Raw genomic sequence first — 16,201 nt, 5'->3', positions numbered from 1 at the left:
CTTGGTGGACTCATAGTTTTCTTTTAGACTTTCGTTTTTCAGATTTGTGGAAATTTTCTGTTAGATAACATGTCATTGGCCTAATTGGGTTGGTATCATTTTTTTCTTTCCACATTGTATATATTTTATGTTCTTTTCTTGCACTTTCTGGGAATTCCTATTTGATCTGTTTTGTATAAATATAGATGATTGCAAATTTGTAGGTTTCTTTTATTGTCATTATAACTTATGTAGTCTTTTTGTTTTGGCATCCTTTATTCAGTAGAATTAGTTTGAGATTATCCTCATTTTTGGATGTGCCAAGCCTTCATTACCTTTCATTTCAAGAGGCATTCCCTTGCTTGGATAGCCTACAGTCCATTCGCAAGTAGATGAACATTTGGTTTGTTTCTGGTTTGGAGCCATCACAAATAAAACGTCACTAAAACTGTAGGGGGAAGAAAACGAAAACCCTCCTTTATCACCTTAACGTTTCCTCCTAGCCCTGAGTTTTAAACTGATGCAAGAGATTAATAAGACCAATGCATACAGATTTTATTTAGTAATTTTTTACTTGTATGAGGGAGTTGTCGCAAGAAGAAAGAAGACCCAAGAACTGGCTCAGCCTAAGTGCTTATATACAAGGTTGAACAAACACCTGCAATTATAGAAAAGTAACTAACATTTTGGGGAGACTGAAGGCAGATAAAAGTTATCTTTCCTTAAGATTTTATGTATTTATGTGACGGTGAGAAAGAGCAGGAGAGAATGCATGAGCAGGGGGAGAAGGAGAGGGAGAAACAGGCTCCCCACTGGGCAGGGAGCTCAATGTGGGGCTGGAAGCATCCCAGAGCCCCAGCATCATGACCTGAGCTGAAGATGGATGCTTAAGCTCTGAGCCACTGGGGCACCCTGAGAGTTATTTTTAACAAACTCTGTTTGTATAGGTTTCTCTTGGCTTCTGGGTTTCTGTCTCTGGTGATGAGAATTATTATTTTTTTCCCTTCTAGATTAAGGAGGGCATCTTTAAGATGGTAATTTCATTTCCTGCTTTCAGAGAGAAAAGGAGAATTCAGAGTGCCTTTTTTGCACTTCCAGTGTTTTCAGTGTCTTTGGCTCAAAGTAATCTATATATCAAAGCAGCAGATTTGGGAGTCATACAATCTGAATTCTTTCAGTTGCTGTGGACATTTGGATACAAATCTCATGAAAGTTCCTGTTCTTCCATACTCTTACCAACATCTAGGTGTTCTAATAGATTTATTGAATTTCATTAAATTGAAGTTTCATTAAATTTCATTAAATTCCATTAAAATGGAGTTCATTAGATTGAATTTCATTGACAAGGATACTGAGCAACTTTTTATGTGCATATTTGCCATCTTTATGCGTTGTTTGGTGAAGTACTTTCCAAATGCTTTGCCCATTCTAGAGATCTGTCATTATCATAGAGTTTTGAGACTCTGTGTATATTGTGGAACTAGCCCTTTATGAAATACATTATTTGAAACTGTTGTCTTCCAGAGCATAAATTGGTTTTAAACCTTCTTAAGAGTATTTTTGAAGATATATATACATATATTTTGATATATATATCAAATATAAAACTATAAATATATATTTATACAAAAGATAAATACATCTTTTGAAGATATATATCTTTTGAAGGTATCTTTTGAAATATATCATTTCGGTGTTGTGCAATGTATCAAAATTTTGTCTTATTGGTTTTATTCTGGGTATTGTATTAAATAAATCTTTGCAGAACCTGAGATCATGAATATTTTCTACTATGCTTTCTCCTGAAATGTTTAGATTTTTAGGTATTACATTTACATCTATGATCCATTGTTGGTGAATCTTTATATGAGTTACAGTTTGACATTCAATATTTTATATATATGCATCTAATTAGCCCATCATCATTTGTTGAAAGGTCTAGCCTTTTTCAACAAATGGCCTTTTTCTTTTACCTTGTAGAAAATGTGTTATTCATACATCTGTGGGTAACTTTCTGATCTACCAATTTTGTTTCATTGATCTGTTTCTTGATTTTTATACCAGTGCCACACCCTTTTAACACTGTAGCTTTGGAGATCCATTAGTATTTTCCAGTGTTTTTATTCCAACTGCATTTCTCTTTGCAAGTTAATTCAGCTATTCTAGGTCTTTGCATTTCTCTCTGTATTTTAGTTTCAGCTTCCCAATTCCTACCAAAAAATAAAAACATTTGAGGATGTTTGATATTTTAACAATATTGAATCTTTCAGAAATAAATATGGTATATTTCTCACTTATTTACATCTTTCTTAGTGTCTTATAGCAAAATTTCTTTTTTTTTTTAAGATTTTATTAATTTGTCAGAGACAGAGAGAGAGCGAGCGAGCACACAGGCAGACAGAGTGGAAGAGGGAGAAGCAGGTTTCCTGCGGAGCAAGGAGCCCGATGTGGGACTCGATCCCAGGACGCTGGGATTATGACCTGAGCCGAAGGCAGCCGCTTAACCAACTGAGCCACCCAGGCGTCCCTTACAGCAAAATTTCTTAACGTTCTGTACATGCATTTCTCATATTTAAGTATTTTACAGTTTTGATACATTTGTAGCAGATATTTAAAATTCCATTTCTAGGGGTGTCTGGGTGGTTTAGTTGGTTAAACATCTGACTTCTGATTTTGGCTCAGGTTGTGATCTCAGCATTGTGATAGTGAGCTATGTGCTGGGCTCCAGAATCAGCATTGGATCTGCTTGAGATTCTTTCTCTCTCCCCTCTCCTCTCTCTTTCAAACATAAATAAACATTCCATTTCTAATTTTTCCTTGGTTATTTATAGAGTTAAACATTATTTTGTGTACTGGTCCTCTTTTTGAAATGACACTAAATTCACTTTTCAATTCAGTAACTGTTTTCTAAAGATTCCAATGGATTTCTGTCTTCACCATCTTGTCAGTCTATCAATAAACACAGCTTTATTATCTCCTTTTCAATCTGGACATTTTCTATTATTTTTTTTCCTTGCCATATTGCATTGAATACTAACTTCAGCACAATGTGGAAAAGAATCAGAAAGAATTGTCCTCCTTGCCTTGTTCCTGATCTGATGGTAATGTATTTCATTTTTTAAATATGGTATATGATATTCACTGTAGGTTTTCATCAATGCTCTTTTTCAGTTTTAGGAAATCCCATTTAATACTATCATGGCCAAAGTTTTTGCGCTTTTTTTTTTTAGAGGTGTCCAAATATATTCTTTTTTTAAAAAAAATTTACATTTTAAGTAAAGTTTTTTTTTTTTAATAGATATTGACATTTCATTTAATGCTAGTATGGTCAAAGTTTTTACTTTTACTGGATTTTGAAACTATTAAATGTTTTGAATTTTTTTTCAAAGTTCATTGCATTTTTTTAATGAAAAAATTTTTTTCTGTTTCTTTTCTTTTTTTTTTTTAAGATTTTATTTGTTTATTTGAGAGAGAGAGAGCATAGGAACATGAAAGTGAGGAGGGGCAGAGGGAAAGGGAAAAGCTGAGTGGGGAGTCTGACAGGGTTCTTGATTCCAAGACCCTGATATCATAACCTGAACAGAAGGCAGATGCTTAAATGACTGAGCCACCCAGTTCCCCCCTCCCCTTATTTTTTAATCTTTCTAATTTTTTAATGTGGTGATTTTATTTTTAAATGTTAAATCATCTGTACATTTCTGGAATTAGCCTAATATGGTGCCTTACTGTCTTGACATACTGCTGGATTCCTTTTGCTAAAGCTCTTATTACAATTATTACATAAGTGATCCTGACTGATACTGCTCTGTTCTTTTCTTGTCTTAGGATGCTTTTGCTTTTGATATCAGGGGAAAGTGCTCCTTAAAGAAAATTGAGCTTCATTTCAATTTTCTAGAAGAAAATATATAATTGGTTACTTCGTTTTCCCTAAGCACTTAGAATTCCCCAATTAAGGCTCTCAGGCATGATTTTAGATTAGTGAGAGTTATTTTTCATATGTATTTCCATATTGAGATTCATTTCATCTTGGATTTTTTTCATACAGTATTTCTTAGTGTCCATATGCATAAAAATGTACTATGTACCCTTCTTAGTTTCCTAAACTAAAACATAGATTTTTTAAAAGATTTTATTTATTTATTTGACAGAGAGCCAGATAGCAAGAGAGGGAACACAAGAAAGGGCAGTGGGAGAGGAAGAAGTAGGCTTCCCATTGAGCAGGGAGTCTGACATGGGACTAGATCCCAGGACCCTGAGGTCATGACCTGAGCCAAAGGCAGACACTTAATTACTGAACCACCCAGGAATGCAAAACATGGACATTTTTTTATAGACACCCTTAGTGTATTTAAATTTTTTGTACTTTTTGTATTTTAAATTTTGTTAATCTTTCTGAATTATCATGGCATAATATATAAAATTCTAATATTCTTCATAATTTCACACAAAAATTTCAGTTATGTGCCAATTCTTTATTTTTTAAATTTTTCCATTTTATGGAAAAATATTAAACTTTCTGAAATAACTTAATATTGAAATAGACACTAACTTTTAAAATAAAATCTATTATCAAAATTTGTAAATCTCAATACCTTCTGTTCTCTTTCTGGTTTATCATTTGAGGGATGATGAAAGGTACAACAAGATTTATTTTAGAAGTGGGCTAGTGGATTTTATTGAGTTATTTTATGTTTTCAAATCCAGATAGTTGAGCCTTTTATTTTCTTTTATTACAAAAGTCATAGTTATTCACTGAAGATAATTTGGGGAAATATATAACCAAAATACTAGTTTAGACCTTTTCAAATATCTTAGCAGCCACCAAAAACTTGTTTTTGCTCCTAGAAAGCAAAATATTTTCTTACATTGATACTCGCAAAGTTCATACTCAGTATATATTTCTCTCAATAATGAAAAAATTATATAAATGAGTTAGTAAGAGTTTTCTTCACATAAAAATATACATATAGTGTGTTTTCATTCTAATGAATAAGTTTTATTCAAATTTTACTGATTGCACAGAAAATTGTATTCCATAATGGAGGACAGATGAAACCCTAGTATCTCTGAGATGTAAATGATGACAAAATGTGCTAAAAATAAGCAATAAAGTAAAAATTTAGAAGGGTTAGGAGGACGTTTTCCAGAAGATATAACATATACTAATGGAAATTGTTTCATATCTTACTAAATTTTCACTAGAAGTATAGTATAGATCGAACTACTGGATTATCTCCTTTTGTTTCCTAATGAGGAATTATCAAATCAATGAAGTAAAACAATGGACCCTAATAAAAATATTTTACATATTTATATGAACCAATTTTGAGGAAAATCATCCCCTGAAAAAAGCAACAAAACTTAATTTAACAGAGAGTAGACTTCTTATGAAAGCTAATTTTAAATACGTATTCTTATTTTTCACAGAGAAGAATGTGTAACAATCCCATTAGACAAAAATAAATAGAAATCAAGATCCCAATACAACGTAAAATCAAACATCGAAAATTGGAAGCTTCTATGGGATACCTCAAGAAATTTATCTTTTTTTTCTCCAACTTTATTGAGGTATAAATGACATATAGCAACTGTAAGGTATATGATGTGTTGATTTTATACACTTATATGCTACAATATGATTACAATTTAGCATTAACTAATGTCTCCATCATGTTACATAAGTGGCATCTTTTTTTTTTTTTTGTGGTGAGGACATTTAAGATTTACTGTCTTTACTTTAAAGTATGTAATGGAGTACTGCTAACTCTAATCACGAAAATTTAGGTTTTTAAAGATTTTATTTATTTATTTGACAGAGAGATCACAAACAGACAGAGAGGCAGGCCGAGACAGAGAGGGGGGAAGCAGGGTTCTCGCTGAGCAGAGAGCCCCATGCGAGGCTCGATCCCAGGACCCTGAGATCATGACCTGAGCCAAAGGCAGAGGCTTTCACCCTCTGAGCCACCCAGGTGCCCTAAGAAAATTTATCTTAATTTGTATATTCCCTGGTATAAAGAAATGGGCTGATTAAGACAAATGACATGTCACACTGATATTGTGAGTAACTGAGTTGCTAATTATGTCGAGTTAATAGATTTTTTAGGGCTCCTAAGCAAATGCACTGATGAGGAGAGCAGGACCCTGAGATCCCCCACATGGTACTGGAGCTTTTGAGCAAGTTCACGTGACTGAGGACTTCCAATCATCGTGCTACACTGAATCTCCTTGAAACCACAATAAGTGTGATTTCAACACATGCCATAAAAAGAGTATAAAGACAGGTGGCTGGGTGGCTCAGCCATTAAGTGTCTGCCTTCAGCTCAGGTCATGATCCCATGGTTCTGGGATCAAGTCCCCCATGGGTCCCCCTGCTCAGCAGGGAGTCTGCTTCCTCTTCTCCCTCTCCCTTACTCCCCTCCCCATTTGTGAGCACATTCTCTCTATCTCTCTCTCTCAAGTAAATGAATAAATACATACATATGTTTATTTTAAAAAGACGAGTGTAAAGGCTAAAAGAGAATGAACTTACACAAACACACATGCCTATGCACAGTCACTCACACAGACACTGGGAGGTTTAGTCTATTAATTGAGAATAACACCAGAATCATCTGATCTCCCTTTTAGTCCCTTCCATTCTTCCTCATCCCCAATGGCATGCCCACTCTCTTACCTGCTCTTATGGTCTATGATGTCTTGACCAATTCAACTGTACTATAAATTGTACCTAATTATTATAGTTATAATTTATCTCTTCCCCTCAAGAAAAGCAAGTTTTTCTGTTCTGTTTACTAATATATTTGTAGCACATAGAATTGTGACTGGCACTTAGAACATCTTCATGTTTATTGAACTCATTTGTATTTATTATTACTGATTGAGACATACAGAACAAATTTTGAAGCCCATAAACTAATTTAAGGAGACTGTATCATATATAAAATTTAAGAAAAAAAATTGCAGAGTTTTTTCCACATTGCTTGTCTTGCATATTTTACATCCTTGTTCCTCAAGCTATAGATCAAAGGATTCAGCATGGGGATAATGAGAGTGTAAAATATTGATGCCACTTTATCAGTGTCAAAGGAATGACTGGACTCAGGTTGCACATACATAAATATCAAAGTCCCATAGAACACTGTGGCCACTGTCAGATGGGACCCACAGGTGGAAAATGCCTTGTGCCTACCCTCAGCTGAGTTCATCCTGATGATAGCTACCAGGATCAGCAGGTAAGACACAAGAACTATCAGAAGGGAGAAAATCAAATTAAAGCCTGCTAAGATCAGAATAATCAATTCAATTTCATGTGTATTTGAGCAGAGCAAAGATAACAAAGGGAGACTGTCACAGTAGAAATGACTGATGACATTGTAGCCACAGAAGAATGAACTAAAAATCTTGATGGTGACTAGAAGAGACACAAATGTGCTGTAGAGGTAGGGGACTGCCACCAGTATGTAACATACCCTTTGGGACATGATGACAGGGTAGAGCAGAGGGTTACAGATGGCCACATAACGGTCATAGGACATTGCTGAGAGAATGAACAGCTCACTAATGATGAATACAAGAAAGAAAGCTAGTTGTACAGCACAAAAACAGTAAGAGATTGTATTGTGATCCACAACAAAATTTACTAACATTTTGGGACCCACAGCTGTCGAATAACCAAGATCAGTAAAAGCCAGGTGTTTGAGGAAGAAGTACATGGGTGTTTGGAGCCTGGAATCCACCTTGGTGAGGATGATCATGCTGAGGTTGCCCATCACTGAGATCAAATAGATGATGAGGAACAGCCCAAATAATGGAAACTGCAAGTCAGGACGGTGTGTGATTCCCATGAGAATAAATTCATTCAGCACTGTCCAATTGTGTTTTTCCATCCAGGTTTATTGGAACATCTATTCTGGATAAAGACATTATCATAGTCAATAGATTTCATGCATTAACTCCTGGGGGATGTTTTAGTATGGCAAATTAAAATAAATAATATACATCCAAACTTTCCAATTTAGGATATTGGAAAACAAACCCATCCCCCACAAAGACTACTATCTTATGTGGAGAAAGTAAGAGAAATGGAAATAGATAGGCAGTTCTCAACTGGACCCATTTTACTCCATAAAGAATATTTTCCAATGTCTAGAGATGTTTTGGTTGTCACAGCTGAGAGCTGGAATGCTCCTGACCTCTAATGGTTAAACACCTGTTAAGCCACTATATATCTTATTATATCCAATATTTAGGTCATAACAATATCCAGCCAGGAATAACAACAGTAAGAGAGTTAAGACACTCTGATGATATAGTTAGATAATTGATAGAGAGATGATACATGGTAGTTAAATAGATAGCTGATAGATTGATCAATATGGGTATTAAAGCAAAAATAATAAAGTTAAAACTTTAGGGATTAGAAACATTGGTGATCATTTTTCTATTCTTTAAATATTCTATCATTTATATGGCACAATTGCAAAATAGCATTTATAAAATACATCATTCATATGACCTTATACATATGTCAATTATGTAATAAAAATTTAAAGCCACAAACTACCCAGATGCATAAAACTCACTTCTCAAAACATAGTCTTAGGAAAGATATGCCAACAGGTGAAACTGGCTAGAAAGTTGGCATACTTGACAGGTATCTGACAGGTGTATGAATAAGAAAAGCATAACAGATTACAGTGGGAATTATTTTTATGGTGAAGCATACCAAGAGATACAGTCTCTGCTGTATTTAATTTATAATATATACAAAAGGTTAACTTGACAAAATGTGTAGGTTATGTGAAAGTCTTTATTCTCATATATAAAACTGACATTTCCTTCAAGAGTTTTTGGGTAGGATAAATGAAGTTTTAATAATTCAATGTATTGATGTTACCTGGGAATAGTTCCCCAAAACTAAGCACCTTGTGGGATTTTGTTTATTTGCTTGCTTGTTTGATTTTTAATCGTGACAGTAACTTACTAGAAATGCTTCTGCTCTCTTTACTTACATACCTGTACTTCCTCTGGTCTGTGGTGACTTAAGTTCTTTGTCAGGGCTCTAGTGTGAGTAAGTGAGGAACTGTTTAAGCAAGATGTAACATAAACAGCTCGTCCCAGTCCCTACCTCACTCCATATCACATGACTAAATTTGAACAATCATGCTGTTATTCTTTGGAGTACTTATCGTCCACATTTTTAACCTATTTTAATAATGTTTTAATGTAAGTTATTTTGATATAAATTTGTTTAAAATATTATTCTTGCTCTTGTGGTATTTTCATTAAAATAGAGATATACTCACTTGTACGTAACAGTTCAGATGCACGTTATTGATCAAGAAACTAAGGGAATGTGGTGGTATTGGGAGGGAAAAAAAGGCTACCGGCAGAGGTTTCACATAATGAAGGTTCATCAAAATTCCCTTTGAATTAAAAGATATAATACTTTAAAGAAAGAAAAAGTTGAAAGTCACTGTGATACACAATATGATAGGAACAAAATAAAATACACTGAAGATGAGGTATGTGTGGACCCCTGGATGTGACTGAAATCTTCTGTACATCAAGTCTGTAGGAACCCCTTCAAGCTATGAAATAGCACATAATGGAGATAAACAAGCATATAATCATATTGAATGTATCTAAATATACTAAAAATCCACAGAGAAGAAATTATGCCAGAGTGGGAGGTGGATGGCATGTTAAGGTAAGAGAATTATTTTTTGTTTAAAAAATTGTGAGGGTGGGGTCACCTGGTGGGCTCAGTCACTTAAGCATCTGGTTTTGGCTCAGGTCATGATCTCAGGGTCCTGGGCTGGAGCTCCACACAGTGCTCCCTACCCAGCAGGGAGTCTGCTTCTCCTTCGCCCTCCTCCTCCCCCTCTCCTCTGGCTTGTGCTCTCTCTCTCGCTCACTCTCTTTCTCAAATAAATAAATAAATATATATATAAAATATTTAAAGAAAGAATATCTCAGAGATAGTTAAAAGATAAGTTAAAAAATTGTGGGCATCAATTTTTTTTTTTTTTTTTACAAAAAAGGAGATGGTACTGCCTGCAATTAAAATTCCAACCAGAAGTCTCTGAGTGAGATATATATAAGCAGACAGAAGCATACAATTCCACAACATTAAATGTGAAGCTAAGTACATGTAATTTCCACTTAAACTCAGTTGTAAACTTGCTTATTAAGTTTGTGACCCCTTGATATTCTATACTGCTCTGATGCACACACCCTCCTTACATTAGAATATAATAATGTGTGCCAGTACATAATAACATTGGAGCAATATTTAGTAAATGCTATCAAAAAGCAATATAAATATTGGGTTTTGCTTGTTTTTTTTTTTTTTTTTTCTGCTTTGTTTTGTTTTCCTTTGCAATCATGGAAGACCAAAAAAAAAAAAAAAAAGTTTTAAAATAAGGATTGCTAGTAATCCTTTTATCTTTAAAATTAAATTTTTAACTTTTTAAATGCTTCTTTTTAGGGCAAGAGAAAGAGAGTGCAAGTGGGGGAGGGTCAGAGAGAGAGGAAGAGAGATACTTTGTAAACTGAGTGGGGCCCCATGTGAGGATTGATCTCACAACCCTAAAATAATGACCTGAGCTAAAATCAGAGTCAGAATCTTAGACTGAGCCACGCTGTGCCACTAAATAGTATTTTTAAGAACCAATTTTTCCAAGAGGTGAAGATAAAAGCATTTCCTCTTACCAGCTTTGGAGTACTATGAAAAGAATCGCATTGCTTTTCCGTAGTTTACTATTGCTGTTCAATATTTGATATTTATTTTTCTAAATATATATTCTCTGAGATAATTATGCCTGCTTTCTCTTAGATCCCACTGGAAAATAAGGAAAATTGTGAATATTTTTCCATTACCACAGAATTTGATACTTAAGTGCCTTCTAATATTCAAATAATGCTTTGCATACCTCAGCATGAGGCAGAAACCCCTTTTGTCCTTATCAAGATATCAGATGGTAATTATATATATACATTTACTTAAATAGTCATCAAATATGAAATTACTTTGAGAGAATCACAAAAAGTGTCTGGAGATACTAAATAAGTATTTGGAATGACATAAAAATGAGAGAAAATACCTGTCATTTTTAAATTTTGTCAATTTAAAAAAAATTCACTTTCTTCAGCTGTGCAAACTTTGGTCTCAGTTTTGGCTTCCATTTGAGATAAAATTATTCATATTAAACATAATTATTTTATAACAGTATGAAAATGGAGTTTCAGAGATGCACAGAAGTATTTAGCCTCTCATCCCATGTGAAAACATTCAAAAAATTAAATGAAGGAAAAAGGAAGTAGGTTTGACACCCTCTTAGGCAATATGGCTACTGGAAAGGAAAGCCAACTAAATCAGAAATGGTCACATTTCGCTAGAGCTTTGCCATGGAGTACAAGTGGAACTTTATCAGCATCACTGAAACATTGTGGTACTTGGTAACATCAGGTGCCACTCAAATAGTCTGTCGTTTTTACCTGCAATGAAGCCGCTGTCCTGACTCCCAGATGTGTTTCTTAACATGGCATACAGAGATCAATTTATGGATTTTCTTCACCTTTAAAGACTCTCCCTCAGGAGATGAGAGCAATTTGTTTATTATTGTTAAAGCATATGAGAGCATTAAAAAAAAAATTGCCTGGAGGTTTTCCATTCCTAAGCAGGGGCAATTTGTACTCACCAGTGCATAAATTATCTATCAATCTACTTACCTGTCATCTATCACCTATTTATCTATCCATCTATCAACTGGTTAAGTATTTATTTATTATTTATTTCTCTCCTATTTCTCACTGTAACTTAACTTTTCCTTTGCACCTCACAGGACTCTGAATTCAAACATCCTATATTTAGACCAGGCTCACCGCAAGTCCCCATTTCCACACTGGTCTCCTCAAATGGGTGACACAGTGAAGAAATGATAAATTCTGTTCCATATCATTATTTTAAAATTGTAAATGGAACAAAAATTATACATTATGCAAATATGATGTGCTGTTTCCTCGATTTTCATTTTTGTTTGCAATGTTCTTCCCCCTCTCCAAACGGAAACTAGCTAAGCATCCTTCTCACTGCAGAGTGAGTTGTCATCACTGACTTGTTACTACTGCTGCTTTGATTTTACCTTTTCTCCTTAATTTCACATTGCAGCGATGTGAAATTTATTTCCTTCTGTCCAACCCCACTCCAGTTTTTCTTTTCCGTCATGAAACATGCTCTGTGGTACTTGGTATATGCCTAGATTATCAATTTGTCTATCCAAAAAGTATAATATGTTCTCTATATGTGTAACCATGTGCATGTGTTATTTTTCTATAAATTGCATTGCTACATTTAAGTCACTTTTATTACTTGCTGTGTATAGATGAGAAGATACTTTTTGCTTCTTTATGTATTATAATCCATGATATGTATCTAACGAATTTCACTTAACTTTTTATCCATAGTTTATCTCCAAATCTCACCTATCACCAGCTTTACAGTGTACTGCCTCAATGAACACCCTTGAGTTTGTTCCCTTAAAATTTTTATGTAAAAATAAATAAGTAAATAAAAATTGTATATATGCATTCTTAATAAGAGAGAGGAAGATATATTCATAATTTTCCAAAATATTTCAGATGTATTATCCCAATACCATCTTGTATTAATAAGTTCAAGAGGTGTGTCTGGGTAGTTTAGTCAGTTAAGCATCCAACTTTGGATCTCAGCTCAGGACTTGATCTCAGGGTCGTGAGTTCAAGTCCTGTGTTGGTTTTCATGCTGGGCATGGAGTTAAATAAATAAACAAACAAATAAATAAATAAACAAAAACAAGACTTATCGTGAATCTTCCCCTTCAAGTTGGGTGCATAAATTACACCCTTCTTGTTAGTTGTGCATTTATAATGTTATAAGTATCTTTCATACAATTTATTATACTGATTCCCTTTTCTTTCCAAGTTACCTAACAGACATCTCATTTAAGTCTTACTGGTCTGTTTTTATTGTCACTTTTCCTTTGCTTTTAGATATTGAGATATATATGGCACAAAAATGTGATTTTAAAATTTTTTAAAGATTTTTATTTATTTATTTGACAGAGGGATCACAAGTAGGCAGAGAGGCAGGCAGAGAGAGGGGGTAAGGGGGAAGCAGGCTCCCTGCTGCACAGAGACCCTGATATGGGGCTTGATCCCAGCACCCTGAAATCATGACTTGAGCCAAAGGCAGAGGCTTAACCTACTGAGCCACCCAGGCACCCCAGATGTGATGTTTTGACATATGTGTATACCTGTGCAACTGTAAAAGATTTCAAGATAGCAAACATATCCATCACTCCAAAAGTTTCTTAGTGTTCATATATGTTAACTTCATTCTACCTTTCCTGCCTCTTACCTGACCAAGACAACTTGAATCTGTCCTTTCTAAAATATTTTTATATTCAAATAATTATAAAGTAATAGACTCAATAAAAACAGTATAAAGTAATCTTACCCAATAATAACATCTTGTGCCACTTGGAGTATGAGTATGAGTATGAGTACACAACCAGGAAACTGACAATGCTATAACACAAATACTTTGTTCAGATTTCACCAGTTTCACCAGTTTGGGGTTATTCTTTCATGTATTTGTGTACATTCTCTGCTCTGCTCTTTATCACAGGTTTACATTGTAACAACCACTGTAGTCAAATTGCAGAGCTATTCCATCTCTACAAAGGTCCCTTTTGTTATCCCTTTAAAGCCACACCATCTCCCTACCTCTTGGGCAACTGTTCCCAACCATTGGCAGTTGCTCAAAGTTTGTCACTTGAGCTATGTTTTATGACTAATACACAAGTTGTAATCTTTTGGGCTAGTCTTTTTTAAATTAACTTCATTCTTTTGAGGTCCATCCCTGTTGTTTGTGTGTATATATCATTTTCTCTTTAAGGTTGCTAAATAGTATTCAGTAGTATGGAAGGTACTATGTGTTAAACCATTTAGTCATTGAAAGACATTTGTGTTCCTTTCAGTTTTCAACTATTATGAAAAAGGATTTTATAAACATACTCTCAAGATGATTGTGTGAACATGCATTTTGATTCCTTAGGAATCATTTCCAAGAATGATTGTTTTAATTTTGATGAAGTATAATTTATCATATGTAATTGTGTACATTGTGCTTTTGATGTGTTGTCTACAAACTCAGCCAGTCCCCAGGTCCTTTAGAGATTTATCCCTGTACTTTTGTCTAAGCAGTTCATAGTTTTGCTTTAAAGTTATTACCTGTTTTGGAGTATGTTTTGTATAAGATTTAGGTCAACACTACTTGTTTTTGTCTGAGGACATGCAAAGATTCCAGAATGATTTTTTAAAAAGTTATTATTTCTTCTACTGAATTAGCTTTGTACCTTCATGAAAAATTAGTTGTACTTTGTGTAAAAATCTATCTCTGGGTTCTCTATTCTGTTCTTTTGCTTTATATGTCCTTCTTTCCACCAGTGCCACACAGTTTTGATGATTACTGCTACATGGCAAGTCTTAACATGGGATAGAGCATTTCCCTCCATGATACTCTACATTTTTACATGTATTTTAGCTATGCTAAGTCCCTGGTCTTTTATAACCATTTTAGTATAAAGTCATCTATAGCTATAAAATATCTTGCTGGGATTTTGTTTCAGTTTATATTATATATAAATCAGTTTGGGAAGAATTGGTATCTTTAGTACATTGAACTTCTAGTTTATGAGCTCAGTATGTCCTGCAATTTATTCAGATCTTTGATTTATTTAATCAGCATACTTTTCAGCATACAGAACCTGCACATGTTTTCTGAGTTCTAAGTATTTCATTATATTGGGGTAATTATAAGTGGTTTTGTTAAATTTTGGTTTCTACAAAATATTTGTGCATCCATATTTTTGTGCATATGAATAATTTATTACTTTTTATAGCAGAGTGGTATTCATTTGTCTGGATATTCCATAATGTATTTATTCAATTTCAAGTGGAGGAACATTTGAATCATTTTCAGTGTCTGACTATTACAGATAAGGCTTCTGTGGACATTCATATACACATACCTATAATACAATGTGCTGTCTTTTCTCTTGGGTAAATACATGACAGTGGGATGCTTAAATATTTAGATGGTTGTTTAATTTTTAAGACGGTGAACCTTAAACCGGGTGGTTTTTAAATCTTTATACCATTTTAAGTTTCCACCAACAATATATGAAAGTTTTAGTTCCTCCACTTACTCACCAACAACTAGATATTATACTTGGTATATAGTGTTATCTCACTATAAATTGAAATTCATTAACGATGATAATGTTTAACAACTTTTTATGTTAGTAGCAGCTCCTGATTTCAAATTATTATGTTCTATGAAAAATATAATACTTTTTGATATGAACTATGTACTTACTTAATAATGAAATAGACCAATTTTAACTGAATGAAATATATTAACAAAATTTGTAAATCTTAATACTTTTTTTTTCTCTTTTTTGGCTTACAAGGGCTGATCAAAGATACTTCAATATATATTTTAAGAGTGGGATATTGTGATCCTTTTATTCATGGTTTGTTTTTTCAAATCTATGTATTATTAATATTTCTCTGTAACTCTGTCCAACATATATAATCTAAGCAATGCATATTTTCTTATATTTATATATGGTATCTCATACTTAGTATATAATTCTTCTTAATAATTAAAAAATAAACCACAAAAATATTCTTAATATTTATCCTTACATCCACATGTCCTCTGTGTGTATATATATATATATATTCTTATGAATTATTTTTATTTGAATTTTGTTGACTTCACAGATAATTTTATCCCATGACGGTGGACTCAGAAAACAGTCCAGTCTCTCCATGATGTAAATATGTCTATTGAATGTTTAAAATGTAATAACAATAAACAAAATATAAAGAGATTTGGGGAGGATTATGTAGGAAGTATGTCCAAAATCCACACTAAGTATATAAATTTCTATGTATCATATCATATGTTCACTGTCCAAATTATAGCCTCCTCTCCTTTTGTTTTTTTCAGGTGGGATCATCAAATCAATGTGGTCAAACAATACAACCTAATAAAAATATAGCACACACTCATTTGAACCAAAATGTAGAAAGTTGACCATTTCAAAGGGGCAACACCCTTATTTATGATAAAGTAGACCTTGTATGTAAGCATACAAAAACAAGTAGAATA

At 33.6% G+C, this 16,201-nt stretch overlaps 1 protein-coding gene across 2 annotated transcripts in view; it reads right to left on the bottom strand.

Moving 5' to 3' along the window:
- Positions 1 to 6,923: 6,923 nt before the first annotated feature.
- Positions 6,924 to 16,201, bottom strand: part of LOC309872865 (olfactory receptor 8K3-like) — a gene marked incomplete at both ends in the record, with an annotated part of 32,425 nt that continues 23,147 nt past the window's right edge. Inside the window, 2 exons of one of the 2 annotated variants that reach the window (XM_082747831.1) lie at positions 6,924 to 7,888; positions 11,479 to 11,516. In XM_082747831.1, coding sequence (XP_082603957.1) covers positions 6,924 to 7,865 — 942 coding nt within the window. Of the gene's footprint in view, positions 7,889 to 11,478; positions 11,517 to 16,201 lie in introns of those variants that run through there. The other variant, XM_082747832.1, reaches the window with a different exon arrangement.

The sequence above is a fragment of the Mustela nivalis genome (genome assembly GCF_964662115.1).
Source record: "Mustela nivalis genome assembly, chromosome: 9".
In the NCBI taxonomy this organism is placed as follows: domain Eukaryota; kingdom Metazoa; phylum Chordata; class Mammalia; order Carnivora; family Mustelidae; genus Mustela; species Mustela nivalis.
Note: the sequence above shows the minus strand (reverse complement) of the source record. Positions and strands in the feature narration are given on the sequence as shown.